Here is a 15,690-nt window from a genome sequence, read left to right on the forward strand (position 1 = left end):
TGCTTTACATAGTTTTGTATCATCTGCAAATATCGATATTTTACTGTGTAAACCTTCTACCAGATCATTAATGAATATGTTGAAGAGAACAGGTCCCAATACTGACCCCTGCGGTACCCCACTGGTCACAGCGACCCAGTTAGAGACTATACCATTTATAACCACCCTCTGCTTTCTATCACTAAGCCAGTTACTAACCCATTTACACACATTTTCCCCCAGACCAAGCATTCTCATTTTGTGTACCAACCTCTTGTGCGGCACGGTATCAAACGCTTTGGAAAAATCGAGATATACCACGTCCAATGACTCACCGTGGTCCAGTCTATAGCTTACCTCTTCATAAAAACTGATTAGATTGGTTTGACAGGAGCGATTTGTCATAAACCCATGCTGATATGGAGTTAAACAGTTATTCTCATTGAGATAATCCAGAATAACATCCCTCAGAAACCCTTCAAATATTTTACCAACAATAGAGGTTAGACTTACTGGCCTATAATTTCCAGGTTCACTTTTAGAGCCCTTTTTGAATATTGGCACCACATTTGCTATGCGCCAGTCCTGCGGAACAGACCCTGTCGCTATAGAGTCACTAAAAATAAGAAATAATGGTTTATCTATTACATTACTTAGTTCTCTTAGTACTCGTGGGTGTATGCCATCCGGACCCGGAGATTTATCTATTTTAATCTTATTTAGCCGGTTTCGCACCTCTTCTTGGGTTAGATTGGTGACCCTTAATATAGGGTTTTCATTGTTTCTTGGGATTTCACCTAGCATTTCATTTTCCACCGTGAATACCGTGGAGAAGAAGGTGTTTAATATGTTAGCTTTTTCCTCGTCATCTACAACCATTCTTTCCTCACTATTTTTTAAGGGGCCTACATTTTCAGTTTTTATTCTTTTACTATTGATATAGTTGAAGAACAGTTTGGGATTAGTTTTACTCTCCTTAGCAATGTGCTTCTCTGTTTCCTTTTTGGCAGCTTTAATTAGTTTTTTAGATAAAGTATTTTTCTCCCTATAGTTTTTTCGAGCTTCAATGGTGCCATCCTGCTTTAGTAGTGCAAATGCTTTCTTTTTACTGTTAATTGCCTGTCTTACTTCTTTGTTTAGCCACATTGGGTTTTTCCTATTTCTAGTCCTTTTATTCCCACAAGGTATAAACCGCTTACACTGCCTATTTAGGATGTTCTTAAACATTTCCCATTTATTATCTGTATTCTTATTTCTGAGGATATTGTCCCAGTCTACCAGATTAAGGGCATCTCTAAGCTGTTCAAACTTTGCCTTCCTAAAGTTCAATGTTTTTGTGACTCCCTGACAAGTCCCCCTAGTGAAAGACAGGTGAAACTGCACAATATTGTGGTCGCTATTTCCTAAATGCCCAACCACCTGCAGATTTGTTATTCTGTCAGGTCTATTAGATAGTATTAGGTCTAAAAGTGCTGCTCCTCTGGTTGGATTCTGCACCAATTGTGAAAGATAATTTTTCTTGGTTATTAGCAGAAACCTGTTGCCTTTATGGGTTTCACAGGTTTCTGTTTCCCAGTTAATATCCGGGTAGATAAAGTCCCCCATAACCAGGACCTCATAAGTATGACCCCATAAGATGCTCTGCACAGCCACTTGCCCCATATAATGCTGCACAAGTATGGCCCCATAAGATGCTCTGCACAGCTACTTGCCCCATATAGTGCTGCACAAGTATGACCCCATAAGATGCTCTGCACAGCTACTTGCCCCATATAATGCTGCACAAGTATGGCCCCATAAGATGCTCTGCACAGCCACTTGCCCCATATAATGCTGCACAAGTATGGCCCCATAAGATGCTCTGCACAGCCACTTGCCCCATATAGTGCTGCACAAGTATGACCCCATAAGATGCTCTGCACAGCTACTTGCCCCATATAATGCTGCACAAGTGTTATGGCCCCATAAGATGCTCTGCACAGCTACTTGCCCCATATAATGCTGCACAAGTATGACCCCATAAGATGCTCTGCACAGCCACTTGCCCCATATAATGCTGCACAAGTGTTATGGCCCCATAAGATGCTCTGCACAGTCACTTTCCCCATATGCTGTGGCTGCCATAAAAAAAAAAAATCACATACTCGTGCGGCTCCGTCTTCGGCACTGACGCTCAGCAGAGGGCGCGCACTGACTACGTCACCGCGCCCTCTCACCTGAGCGTCACTGCTGAAGACAGAGCGACACCCGGACCGAGGAGCAGGTGACTATCGCGCAGCGCAGCGCTCCCCCTCCCCATATACTTACCTGGTCCTGGCGCTGCGTCCCTGCTTCTTCCAGCGCTGCATCTTCTTCCTGTATTGAGCGGGCAGCGTCACCGCTCATATACAGTAGTGAATATGCGGCTCCACCTCTATGGGGGGTGGAGCTGCATATTCATTACTGTATATGATCGGTGCCATGTGACCACTCAGTACAGGAAGAAGATGCAGCGGTGGAAGAAGCAGGGACTGCAGCAACCGCGCCGGGAGCAGGTAAGTATAATTACACAGCCCCCGTTCCCCCTCCCGTGCCGACCCCGGGTATGACTAAAGTATAAGCCGAGAGGGGGACTTTCAGCCCAAAAAATGGGCTGAAAATCTCGGCTTATACTCGAGTATATACGGTACTTTTAAAATTAGACATACTATAACATGTACATCAAAGGCGGTAATCTACTACGCTACATGCCCATGTTCTTCAATATGTGGGTATGACCACGAGACAGCTTAAAGTACAGGTCCATGAACACGTGTTGGGGATACAGGCTGCAAGGGAAGTTGAGGATATTTCAGTCTTGAAAACTATCCCCAAACATTTCAGGATCCATCACAATTGTGATTCATACCTGTTGAAAGTTATCAGCATTCAATACTATTGAAACCAGTGAACGGGGAGGGGCAATTAGTATACCTTTGGCAAAAATGGAGACTAAATGAATTTGGACTTTAAATACAGTGTCACCTATGGGACTAAACGAAAATCTAAGTTTCGATCCCTTATTGTAAATTGGGTCCTCTTGTAAACCACTTCTTTTACTGTTCTTATATTGTGGTCTTAAACTTGTATTTTTATTCTAATATATATTTTATTCTTTTAGATTACTTACCTTGTGCTATATACTGCTTTTGGGTGTTCCGGTCGTGTGGATTATCCTGGATAGACTGTCTTTGGACCAGATTAGAGATCATGTTGATTTGTCTCTGGACTGGATTGGAGTTTCCGGTGGAAGTCTTCATTTTCTGTGGCGGTCATATGTGGACAGTATATTTCAACGATGGAAAATAATATAATGTTCAGTATTCAAAAACATGCTGTTGTAATTATAACTGATATATATGATGTCTTGCTATATACTATACTATTCAGTATTGTTTTATACATACGGTATGTTATTTTCATATTTTTTCATTTTTCACATTTTTTTTTTTTTAACCTTCGTCCAGCTGAGTAGGTACAATTGTAACTATTCCGTTTTAAAATTGCAATAACTTTTTTTTTTTCGAAAAGCCGTAGAGGGCTGAAATTTCGTGACAGCTCTACAGTTTTGGTCCAGAATATATTGGCCAAATTTCAATAAAATATATATGAAGGTACAATTGTACCTCTGCAGCCTGTTAACGTTGTAAAATTATGCAGCCTGATGAAGGTTAATCCATCAAATGGAATATTTTTATTGATTATTATATGCATGGATTAATGTATGATATGTAATTTTTATATATATTTTTTATTTTTTTGTATTCATTTTTGTATGTATTTCTGTATTATCGGCCACTGGTTATGTATGGTCACTGTATAATCACCATTGTATATATTGCATACACGTTATTTAATTATTCCTACTTTGAATTAGTCTACATAGTTTCTGGAGATAATACTGATATATACCATGGTGGGAAGTTACCAACTATCTCTTTTAGCTTTATTTATTATGAGACACAATGTCTCTCCAGCGTATTTGCACATACTCCCATGCATTCCTCCTTGACTGCGCTTCGGGTTGTGCGCATGCCCGGTCTGCGATCCGGAGTCCTTGCGCACCGCGTCCTTGTACCCTTGGAAACGTCGGGTACTCGGCCCCGTACGTCCGGTCACGTGGGGCGGGTGCTTGGACTTCCGGGTCCACCTGACCACGCACGCGCCATTAGCACTTGGGGCTACAGTGATAGGAGGACGCACGATATAAAACATCCCCGGCCCTTACAGTAATCACCCCCTGACGAAGGAAATCTTCCGAAATGCGCGTCGGAGTGCGCGATCACAGGACTTGGCCACCCTTAAAGGTATATACCTGCAATTTTCTAAGTCCCTCCTTGCACACAGCACTTTAAGATTGAAGCACTTTTTTTGCTTACTGGTCTATTGCACTTTATATATTGTATTCTGAAGTGGATATATGTAATACGTGGTGGATCTGAGAGCACTGCTTTTTTGAGTTGCATTTGATTGCACTTTGTATCCATATATTCAGTCCCTAAATTAGTGTAAACAGGGTCTACCAATACCTTCTTGTGAAATGACTATATATGATTGTTTTTGTCTTGTGCGCACAGATTTGTTGTTTTTAAATTGTTGCCATTAGTAATATGAAACAAAGGCATTTTTTTGACATAATACCTGCGTGGGGTTTCTCTGGCAGTCCATAGGTTGGTTGGTTTGGCTCTTCTCCCTGTTTGGTGGTCACCTACTTTCATAGAGCACCGTGATTAGCTATTATTATTATTATTATTATTATTATTGTTATTGTTATTGTTATTATTATTTTTTTTTTTTTTTTTCCGGAAATATTTTATAGTGATCTTTGGTGTTTCAACAAAATTTTAAATGTGTGTAAGAATGTTCCAAAATCACACCAGAGCAATGCATGTGACTCGTTTCTCCTCACAAGGTGGAAAAAGTTTTGATATGTTTCTTCTTGGTATGATTTTTTTTTTTTTTTTCACATTACAAAAACCTGGCAATTTAACAAGGGTGTGTAGACCTTTTATATCCACTGTAGATACTACTTTACTGTACAATACCTTCCAACCAGATTTAATAATCATGTTTCTCTAGAGAAAACACAGAAGACCAATCATATCAAATCAATATTCATGCAAATTCCCCTCCCTTTTCAAAAAGAAAGAGAAAAGGGTCTCTATAGGCATGGGAGTGTGCTCAGTACTCTATCGTGTATCCGGGTACTTGGGTGCCATTCTCGATTCCCCGCCCCACGTGTCATGTTTGGTTCCTGATTTTTCAGCTACTAAACATGTGGGGAATGCCTGCCAATCACGTAGTGCCGTAGCCATGTTGCCTTCTGGCATTACTGTGATTAACCTGCCGTCGGAGTTATCGGGTCTATAGAAGACTCAGTGACTCCATGTTCGGCGCATTGTACCCGGAAATATTGTATGTAGTGTTTCTGCTGCAGAAGGGACCGTGTTTTATATAACGTTCCAGTACCTGCTGATGCAACACTAAACCAACAGCCCTATTTAGGGCTAATTCAAATAATTGTATTTTCTAATACTGCTCTTAGCTGCAATTAGGGTAGTGTTAGCTGCTGGAGTAGGAATAGTGTATTAGAGGCACTTGGGGCAGGACAGATTGCATTACAGTCCTTGGTGCTGCTACGTTAAACCAATAGTCCGTTTCAGGGCTAATTAAAATAGATTCTATTCTCTAATAATATCACTCTGCTCTACAATTTGTTTAGGTCTAGCTGGTGGTGTAAGGATAGCGTATTACAGGGATTTAGTCAGGGTGATTGCATTACTGTCCTTGGCGCTACCACGTACAAGCAAAACTCCTTTCAGGGACAATTTAAATAGATTATATTCTGTAATAATATTGCTCTTGTCTGCAATTTGTTTAGGGTTAGGTGGCGGTGTAGGGATAGTGTATTCCAGGCATCTAGTCAAGGTTTGCATACGTTACACTCCTTGGTGCTGCCACATACAAGCAAAACTTTAAGGACAAGCTAAGTAGATTCTATTCTCTAATAATGCTGCTCTTTATCTGCAATTCATGTAGGGATAGCATATTACAGACATTGCGGCAGGGTTGATAATGTTACAGTCCTTGGTGCTGCCATGTACAAACCAAAGTGATTTCAGCGATAATTTAAATAGATTTTATTGTCTAATAATACTAAAAATGTGTGGCAAAGGATGGGGAAGTGGAAGTGCTGCTGATGGTGCACGTGCCCATGGTTCAGGTGAAGCTGCCTGCTGCGGAAGCACAACAAACTCACTCATCCACGAGACCTTGCTTCCTGTCCCACTTTTCAGGGTAGAGCGGCACACCACTGTTGAAGCAAGAGCAGTGCGAGCAGGTTGTGGCTTGGATGGCAGATAATGCTTAGTCTTTCCCAGCACCGCCTTTTCTTCCACATGGTCCAGTCTCACTCGCCAATAGTCTGGACCACATAATCCTCACCCTGATCCTGCCACCATGGGGAGTCCTAGGAGACAAGTAACCCCAGACTTTGACACTCCCAGGAGCAGTTTTTCTTTACAATTATAGCTTCTTTTGGCCTCTCAACGTGCACACTTCAAGGGGGACATGAGGAAGCCCACTGTGGTGAACACCTATTACTGTCTCAAGAGATGAATGATGATACATAGTTGCCAACAAGTCATGTTAAGACAGCAAGTCTGGAGGAGGACGAGAGTGAGCAAGTGAAAGACAAGGTGGTGGATGAAGTCACTGACCCAACCTGGCAAGGTGGCATGCAGAGCGAACACAGCAGCTCCAAGGGGGAGAGATCAGTAGCACCGCATCAGGCAGGAAGAGGTAGTGGGGCTGACAGAGGAAGGAGGTCAACTGTTCCCCTGAGCACCCACATGCTGCCAGATCCCAAGCCAATGGTTAGGTTTTCTCCAGTCTGGCATTTTTTTTTTTTTTTTACAGAAACCATTATAGCTTCCCATACCCCCGGTTATAATTGTTTTAGTGCATAGGCTTTGAATCTAGGTTTCCCACTACCTAGCAAATTTAACAGACTGTGTATGAGTCCCTCCCTTTTATGTCTAATACAAGGTGTATTGGAGTTCCTCTTCCTTCTCATTTCACACCACATGCTCGGATAAGTTAGTAAAATGTTAAAATTACATTTATAGGTAGATGATTTTTTTTTTTTTTACCATTGAAAGCAATGAGAGTTCAAAAACTCCATGTGTAGAGGCAGAAGTTTGTTTTTGTTTTTTTTTTTAAATTTTGCCCTGTATACAAGTCATTATACAGGAAATGACGTTTCTAAACATTTTTTTTTCCTATAAAATCTGTTTTATGTTTGGTATGTTTTGGCAGTCTGTAGAAGTGGCATTATGCTCTGAGGACGTTGTTCACAACAGCGACCTGGGAGTCCGAGACAGGTCCAGGCATCTTCCCCATCCGGTTCCAATTTTTTTCAGCTATCTTGTTGCCCTCAGACCTGGGACGGTCTGCTGGAAAAATGCTTGCGTTTCCCACTGACTTCCATTTTCTCGTTACCTGAGTCGAGTAACTGAGCAGTCCAAAGTTCTCGATTCGAGTAACGAGCACTCTAACATTTTAGTGTTCGCACATCACTAGGTCTCTAATGACACTTTCTAAGATATGCATCCTAGAAGTCAATATTGACCCTTTAAAAAGCATTGCCGCATAACGTAGGATGTAAAGTCAAACCAGACTCTTCTCCAAAGTAAAAAGATCTCCATTGGCATACAGACGTTTTGGACTTTTTTGCTTCGTGTTACTGCAAAGTACGAAACATGTTGGCTGTGTGAGAGGTCTTTGACAGAGGATGGGTTGTAAAGTCTCTCTGTTTAGGACAGTTTTCTTGATGAGACTAATGGCTAAGTCAATGTGGGGTTTAGCCTGGTCTAAGTCTCCTGACAGTGACTTGTCGGTCATGTGATGCCTTAATTTAGAAATATGCTTAGCACATTTACATTTGTACTAAATAGTCTAGTGCCACAATTGCCATTAAATATTCATAATTGTTTGATTTATTGTTGATAGGGAGTCTATGGAGTTTTATAATCTAGGGTCAATAGCAGGGGGGGCTCTATTCTCATCCATTAGCCAACCTATCAGCTGTAATGACAGTTTCTGGCTTTCGAGGACTCTGTACAACAAATACTGATGTGCAATCAGTCCACTGATGTGTGTAATGCTTTTCTCAATGATATGCATTTTTTTTTATACACTGCTCAAAAAAATAAAGGGAACACTAAAATACCACATCCTAGATATCACTGAATGAAATATTCCAGTTGCAAATCTTTATTCATTACATAGTGGAATGTGTTAAACAATAAAACATAAAAATGATCAATGTAAATCAAAATGAATATCCAGGGAGGTCTGGATTTGGAATGATACTCAAAATCAAAGTGGAAAATCAAATTACAGGCTGATCCAACTTCAGTGGAAATGCCTCAAGACAAGGAAATGATGTTCAGTTGTGTGTGTGTGTTGCCTCCATGTGCCTGTATGACCTCCCTACAACGCCTGGGCATGCTCCTGATGAGGCGGCGGATGGTCTCCTGAGGGATCTGCTCCCAGACCTGGACTAAAGCATCTGCCAACTCTTGGACACTCTGTGGTGCAACGTGACGTTGGTGGTTGGTGCGAGACATGATGTCCCAGATGTGTTCAATCGGATTCAGGTCTGGGGAGCGGGCGGGCCAATCCATAGCTTCAATGCCTTCATCTTGCAGGAACTGCTGACACACTCCAGCCACATGAGGTCTGGCATTGTCCTGCATTAGGAGGAACCCAGGGCCAACCGCACCAGCATATGGTCTCACAACTGGTCTGAGCATCTCATCTCGGTACCTAATGGCAGTCAGGCTACCTCTGGCGCGCACACACCATTACTGACCCACTGCCAAACCGGTCATGCTGAAGGATGTTGTAGGCAGCAGATCGCTCTCCAAGGCGTCTCCAGACTGTCACATCTCTCACATGTGCTCAGTGTGAACCTGCTTTAATCTGTGAAGAGCACAGGATGCCAGTGGTGAATTTGCCAATCCTGGTGTTCTGTGGCAAATGCCAATTGTCCTGCACGGTGTTGGGCTGTGAGCACAACCCCCATCTGTGACGTCGGGCACCCAGACCATCCTCATGGAGTCGGTTTCTAACCGTTTGTGCAGACATATGTACATTTGTGGCCTGCTGGAGGTCATTTTGCAGGGCTCTTGCAGTGCTCCTCCTGTTCCTCCTTACACAAAGGTTGAGGTAGTGGTCCTGCTGCTGGGTTGTTGCCCTTCTAAGGCTACCTCCACATCTCCTGGTGTACTTGCCTGTCTCCTTGTAGCGCCTTCAGCCTCTGGACACTATGCTGGCAGACACAGCAAACCTTCTTGCTACAGCTTGAATTGACGTGCCATTCTGGATGAGCTGCACTACCTGAGCCACTTGTGTGGGTTGTAGAGTCCGTCTCATGCTACTACGAGTGTGAAAGCACAACTAACATTCAAAAGTGACCAAAACATCAGCCAGAAAGCATTGCTGAGATGTGGTCTGTGGTACCCACCTGCAGAATCACTCCTTTATTGAGTGTCTTGATTGCCAATAATTTCCATCTGTTGTCTATTCCATTTGCACAACAGCATGTGAAATTGATTGTCGAACAGTGTTGCTTCTAAGTGGACAGTTTGATTTCACAGAAGTTTGATTTACTTGGAGTTATATTCTGTTGTTTAAGGGTATGTGTCCACGTTCAGGATTGCATCAGGATTTGGTCAGTATATTACATCAGTATTTGTAAGCCAAAACCAGGAGTGGAACAATTAGAGGAAAAGTATAATAGAAACATATGCTCCACTTTTGCATTTATCACCCACTCCTGGTTTTGGCTTACAAATACTGATGAAAAATCCTGACCAAATCCTGATGCAATCCTGAACGTGGACACATACCCTAAGTGTTCCCTTTATTTTTTTGAGCAGTGTATATATCCATGAATTGCATTTACCAAATGTTATACCTAAGCAACTTTTGTTTTTAAATTCTAGAAACCAAGTAATAGAAAAATCAACCTGTCTGGCTATGGGGTTGAGCTTGCTATTAAAGACACTGAATACAAGGCAATGGATGATACCCAAGTTGAAGGTACCGTACTTTGAATGTGCAATATAAGTAAAAATTATATTGATAAATCATATGTACAGTAATTATTCTGCAATAGTGATAGGTTTTAGCTTTCATGTATATAATTAGTAGTGGAGGTTTGCCTTTCTCCTGAGACGGTTTATAGGATTTGTCAAAGGTATTATTCTAAAAATCTTCTCTACTCACCATCCATTGATCTGTCGATTTTCATTGGTCGCCATGTAATGCTTAGTTTTCTGTGGGGATCGTCATGCACATAAATTGAACACTTGCTGATTTTAGTTTCATCAAAAATTACCGTACATATTAATTTGGTCCAAGTAGTGCAACCTGGTTATTTTTTGGGGGGGCTAGTAAAAAGCAAGAAGTTGGACAATCAATTTTTACAAGGGTTGTTGTGGATTAGAAAAACACCTGTTCATGGGTTTCGTCTGGTATTGTTGCTCTGTGAAAGGGGTGAGGTGCAATATGCAACCTGTGAGCAAGTGTGCTGCTGTTTGTGGTTTTAATTCTATTGGTGATTTGTGTGATAAAAGGCATTAGACTTGCACTCACCATATAGTAAATTTACAATACTACGACATACTGTATATTGTAAATACACTTACGAAAAAAATCAAAATTTAATACGATTCTATTAATTTCATATTCTCCAATATGCAAATTGCCTCTTCAGAGAACAAGTGGACTTCAACTCTATAGCGCCACCTTTTGGAAGTAGCGATCCTACAAGTCACAATTAACCCTTTGTTGTTCTCCAAAAGTAATGAAGTTGGAATCTGTCATTTAAAGGGACTCTGTCACCTGAATTTGGCGGGACTGGTTTTGGGTCATATGGGCGGAGTTTTCGGGTGTTTGATTCACCCTTTCCTTACCCGCTGGCTGCATGCTGGCTGCAATATTGGATTGAAGTTCATTCTCTGTCCTCCGTAGTACACGCCTGCGCAAAGCAATCTTACCTTGTGCAGGCGTGTACTATGAAGGACAGAGAATGAACTTCAATCCAATATTGCAGCCAGCATGCAGCCAGCGGGTAAGGAAAGGGTGAATCAAACACCCGAAAACTCCGCCCATATGACCCAAAACCAGTCCCGCCAAATTCAGGTGACCGGTTCCTTTTAAAGCCTGAAGACTAGTCCCATTTGGAATTCAATAAATCGCAGCATAATATAAACGAATGTGGTCAGGTTGCATGCAAATAAAGTTGAAGTGATTGCATGTTACAAAAGCTCTTCTGAATGCCTCTGTCCTACCAGCTCTATTCCCTGCCCAACGCCACTTTCTCCTGCTTGACTTGCAACTACTTTGCTTGAAGTCACACAACAAAAGAGCTGTCAGCCCAGCTGGAGAAGGCTGCACTAGGTTGGGATTAATACTGGGGAGACCGAGCTTAGGCCTCTTTCACACTTCTGTCTTTACAGATCCGTCGCAATGTGTCGTTTTGGGAAAAAAACAGATCCTGCAAATGTGCCCGCAGGATCCGTTTTTTTCCCATAGACTTGTATTAGCGACAGATCACGACGGATGGCCACACGTCGTATCCGTCGTGTTTTGGCGGTCCGTTGTCACCAAAAAAGTTAAATGTAACGTTTTTTTTGTCCATCGCGTCCACCATTTTCGCATACCCGGCCGAAACCCCGCCCCCTCCTCCCCTGACTGCAGAATGGGCAGTGGATGCATCGAAAAACTGCATCAGCTGCCCACGTCGTGCAAAAAATTTACAACGTCCGTCGGAACGTCGGCCCAACGCATTTCAACTGACCCGTACCGACGGAAGTGTGAATGAGGCCTTAGGAAAGCCTTCCACACATGGAAAACCTTTCCGCTTCCTTTACATATTGACTCAAGCTGTGATTCTTGGTAATGGAGGAAAGGACTGGCTAGCTAAGGGTAAGGCGGTTTGTATGAGCTACATTCGAATATAAAGTTAAGCAGTCTGGGGAGTCAAATCATGCTGACAAATTTCCCTAAAATGCTGCATCTAGATCATGGTTTTGTGTCTATTGCACAACATTGAAAAGTCTATATAGACATTTGTTTTTGGAGAAGGTTTTTTTTAGTTTTGTAACATTTTTACATTTTAGTTGTGTGGTTTTTGTCTTGCCATTTTCTCTCTTTTTTGTATGTTTTTTTTTCTCCTTTCCTCTTTTCGAAACTCCAGTATGATCTGAGTGTGGTATCTTTTTACATAGGACTATATGTCGAACTCCATAAACTCATGTCATGTAAAAAAACGCTATTAACCTGCAGGTATAGGGTTCATTTTTAGGAAAGTACTGTTCTGAAACTTCCTGGCTACCGGGAGGAAACTAATTTTATTCCTCCTGGCAACCTCCAGCTTTCAGTCTGAGGTGCATCCACCGTGGTTTCAGTAACTGCTTAGTACAAAGTGAGCGGTAGGTGTAATGACGCCCTGGCATTGGCTGACAGCCGGCTCTGAAGCCATCAGTTCTGATTTAGTAACATAGTTATTAAGGTTGAAGGAAGACTTTAAGTCCATCTACTTCAACCCAAAGACTAACCTAACATGCCCTAACATGTTGATCCAGAGGAAGGCAAAAAAAACCCATGTGGCAAAGAGTAAGCTCCACACTGGGGAAAAAAATTCCTTTCCGACTCCACATACGGCTATCAGATTAGTTCCCTGGATCAACGCCCTATCAAGGAATCTAGTATATATACCCTGCAACATTATACTTTTCAAGAAAGGTATCCAATTTCCTCTTAAATTTAAGTAACGAATCACTCAGTACAACATCATACGGCAGAGAGTTCCATAGTCTCACTGCTCTTACAGTAAACAATCCACATCTGTTATTAAGCTTAAACCTTCTTTCCTCCAGACGTAGCGGATGCCCCCTTGTCCCTGTCTCAGGTCTATGATTAAAAAGATCATCAGAAAGGTCTTTGTACTGTCTCCTCATATATTTATACATTAAAATAAGATCACCCCTTAGCCTTCGTTTTTCCAAACTAAGTAGCCCCAAGTGTAATAACCTATCTTGGTATTGCAGACCCCCCAGTCCTCTAATAACCTTGGTCGCTCTTCTCTGCACCCGCTCTAGTTCAGCTATGTCTTTCTTATACACCGGAGACCAGAACTGTGCACAGTATTCTAAGTGTGGTCGAACTAGTGACTTGTATAGAGGTGAAATTATGTTCTCCTCATGAGCATCTATGCCTCTTTTAATGCATCCCATTATTCTATTTGCCTTTGTAGCAGCTCCCTGACACTGGCCACTGAACATGAGTTTGTCATCCACCCATACACCCAGGTCTTTTTCATTGACGGTTTTGCCCAGCACATGGTTATACATCTTATTACTTCTACCCAAGTGCATGACCTTACATTTATCCCCATTAAAGCTCATTTGCCATTTATCAGCCCAAGCTTCTAGCTTACATAAATAATCCTGTAATATAAAATTGTCCTCCCCTGTATTGATTACCCTGCAGAGTTTAGGGTCATCTGCAAATATTGAAATTCTGCTCTGTATGCCCCCTACAAGGTCACTAATAAATGTTAACCCCTTCCCGACCTTTGACGCATACGCTGCGTCATGAAAGTCGGTGCCATTCCGACCCATGACGCAGCATATGCGTCATGGAAAGATCGCGTCCCTGCAGATCGGGTGAAAGGGTTAACTCCCATTTCACCCGATCTGCAGGGACAGGGGGAGTGGTAGTTTAGCCCAGGGGGGGGGTGGCTTCACCCCCTCGTGGCTACGATCGCTCTGATTGGCTGTTGAAAGTGAAACTGCCAATCAGAGCGATTTGTAATATTTCACCTAAAAAACTGGTGAAATATTACAATCCAGCCATGGCCGATGCTGCAATATCATCGGCCATGGCTGGAAACACTTATGTGCACCCACCCCACCCCTCCGATCGCCCCCCCAGCCCCCCGATCTGTGGTCCGCTCCCCTCCGTCCTGTGCTCCGCTCCCCCGTCCTCCTGTCCGCTTCCCCCGTGCACCAATCACACCCCCCGCGCTCCAATCAAACCCCCCCCGCACTCCGATCCCCCCCCGCACACAGCGACCCCCCCCCCGTGCTCCGATCCACCCCCCCCCGCACAGCGATCCCTCACCCCGTGCTCCAATCCTCCCCCGTGCTCCAATCCTCCCTCCCGTGTTCCGATCCACCCCCCCATGCTCCGACGCCCCCCCCGTGCCCTGATCTCCCCCCCCTTATACATACCTGGCCGCCCGAGGTCCGTCCGTCTTCTTTCCTGGGCGCCGCCATCTTCCAAAATGGCGGGCGCATGTGCAGTGCGCCCGCCGAATCTGCCGGCCGGCAGATTCGTTCCAGAGTGAATTTTGATCACTGAGATAGGTTATATCTCAGTGATCAAAATAAAAAAAATAGTAAATGACCCCCCCCTTTGTCACCCCCATAGATAGGGACAATAAAAAAATAAAGAATTTTTTTTTTTTCACTAAGGTTGGGGTAAGAACTAGGGGTAGGGTTAGGGGTAGGGTTAGGGGTAGGGTTAGGGGTAGGGTTAGGGTTTCGGTATGTGCACACATATTCTGGTCCTATGCGGATTTTTCCCGCCGATTTATCGTGGATTTACCGCGGTTTTTCTGCGCATTTCACTGCGGTTTTACAACTGCGATTTTCTATTGGAGCAGTTGTAAAACCGCTGCGGAATCCGCAGAAAGAAGTGACATGCTGCGGAATGTAAACCGCTGCGTTTCCGTGCAGTTTTTCCGCAGCATGTGTACAGCGATTTTTGGTTCCCATAGGTTCACATTGAACTGTAAACTCATGGGAAACTGCTGCGGATCCGCAGCGTTTTCCGCAGCGTGTGCACATACCTTTAGAATTAGGCTATGTGCACACGGTGCGGATTTGGCTGAGGATTCGCAGCAGTGTTCCATCAGGTTTACAGTACCATGTAAACATATGGAAAACCAAATCCGCTGTGCCCATGGTGCGGAAAATACCGCGCGGGAACGCTGCGTTGTATTTTCCGCAGCATGCTAATTCTTTGTGCGGATTCCGCGGCGTTTTACACCTGTTCCTCAATAGGAATCCGCAGGTGAAATCCGCACAAAAAACACTGGAAATCCGCGGAAAATCCGCAGGTAAAACGTAGTGCCTTTTACCCGCGGATTTTTCAAAAATGGTGCTGAAAAATCTCATACGAATCCGCAACGTTGGCACATAGCCTTAGGGTTGGGTTGGAATTAGGGTTGTGGTTAGGGTTAGGGGTGTGTTGGGGTTAGGGTTGTGGTTAGGGGTGTGTTGGGGTTAGGGTTGTGATTAGGGTTATGGCTACAGTTGGGATTAGGGTTAGGGGTGTGTTGGGGTTAGTGTTGGAGGTAGAATTGAGGGGTTTCCACTGTTTAGGCACTTCAGGGGGTCTCCAAACGCAACATGGTGCCACCATTGATTCCAGCCAATCTTGTATTCAAAAATTCAAATGGTGCTCCCTCACTTCCGAACCCCGACGTGTGCCCAAACAGTGGTTTACCCCCACATGTGGGGTACCAGCATACTCAGGACAAACTGCGCAACAATTACTGGGGTCCAATTTCTCCTGTTACCCTTGAGAAAATAAAAAATTGCTTGCTAAAACATC

General features: G+C 43.3%; 1 protein-coding gene across 1 annotated transcript in view; it reads left to right on the forward strand.

The window, feature by feature from the left end:
* The window catches only part of UGGT2 (UDP-glucose glycoprotein glucosyltransferase 2), a 559,388-nt gene that overhangs the window by 66,563 nt on the left and 477,135 nt on the right, over positions 1-15,690 (forward strand). The window contains exon 6 of the mRNA XM_069758034.1: positions 10,008-10,104. Within this exon, the coding sequence (XP_069614135.1) occupies positions 10,008-10,104 (97 nt within the window). The remainder of the gene's footprint in view (positions 1-10,007; positions 10,105-15,690) is intronic.

This window comes from Ranitomeya imitator, chromosome 3, assembly GCF_032444005.1.
Source record: "Ranitomeya imitator isolate aRanImi1 chromosome 3, aRanImi1.pri, whole genome shotgun sequence".
Lineage (NCBI taxonomy): Eukaryota > Metazoa > Chordata > Amphibia > Anura > Dendrobatidae > Ranitomeya > Ranitomeya imitator.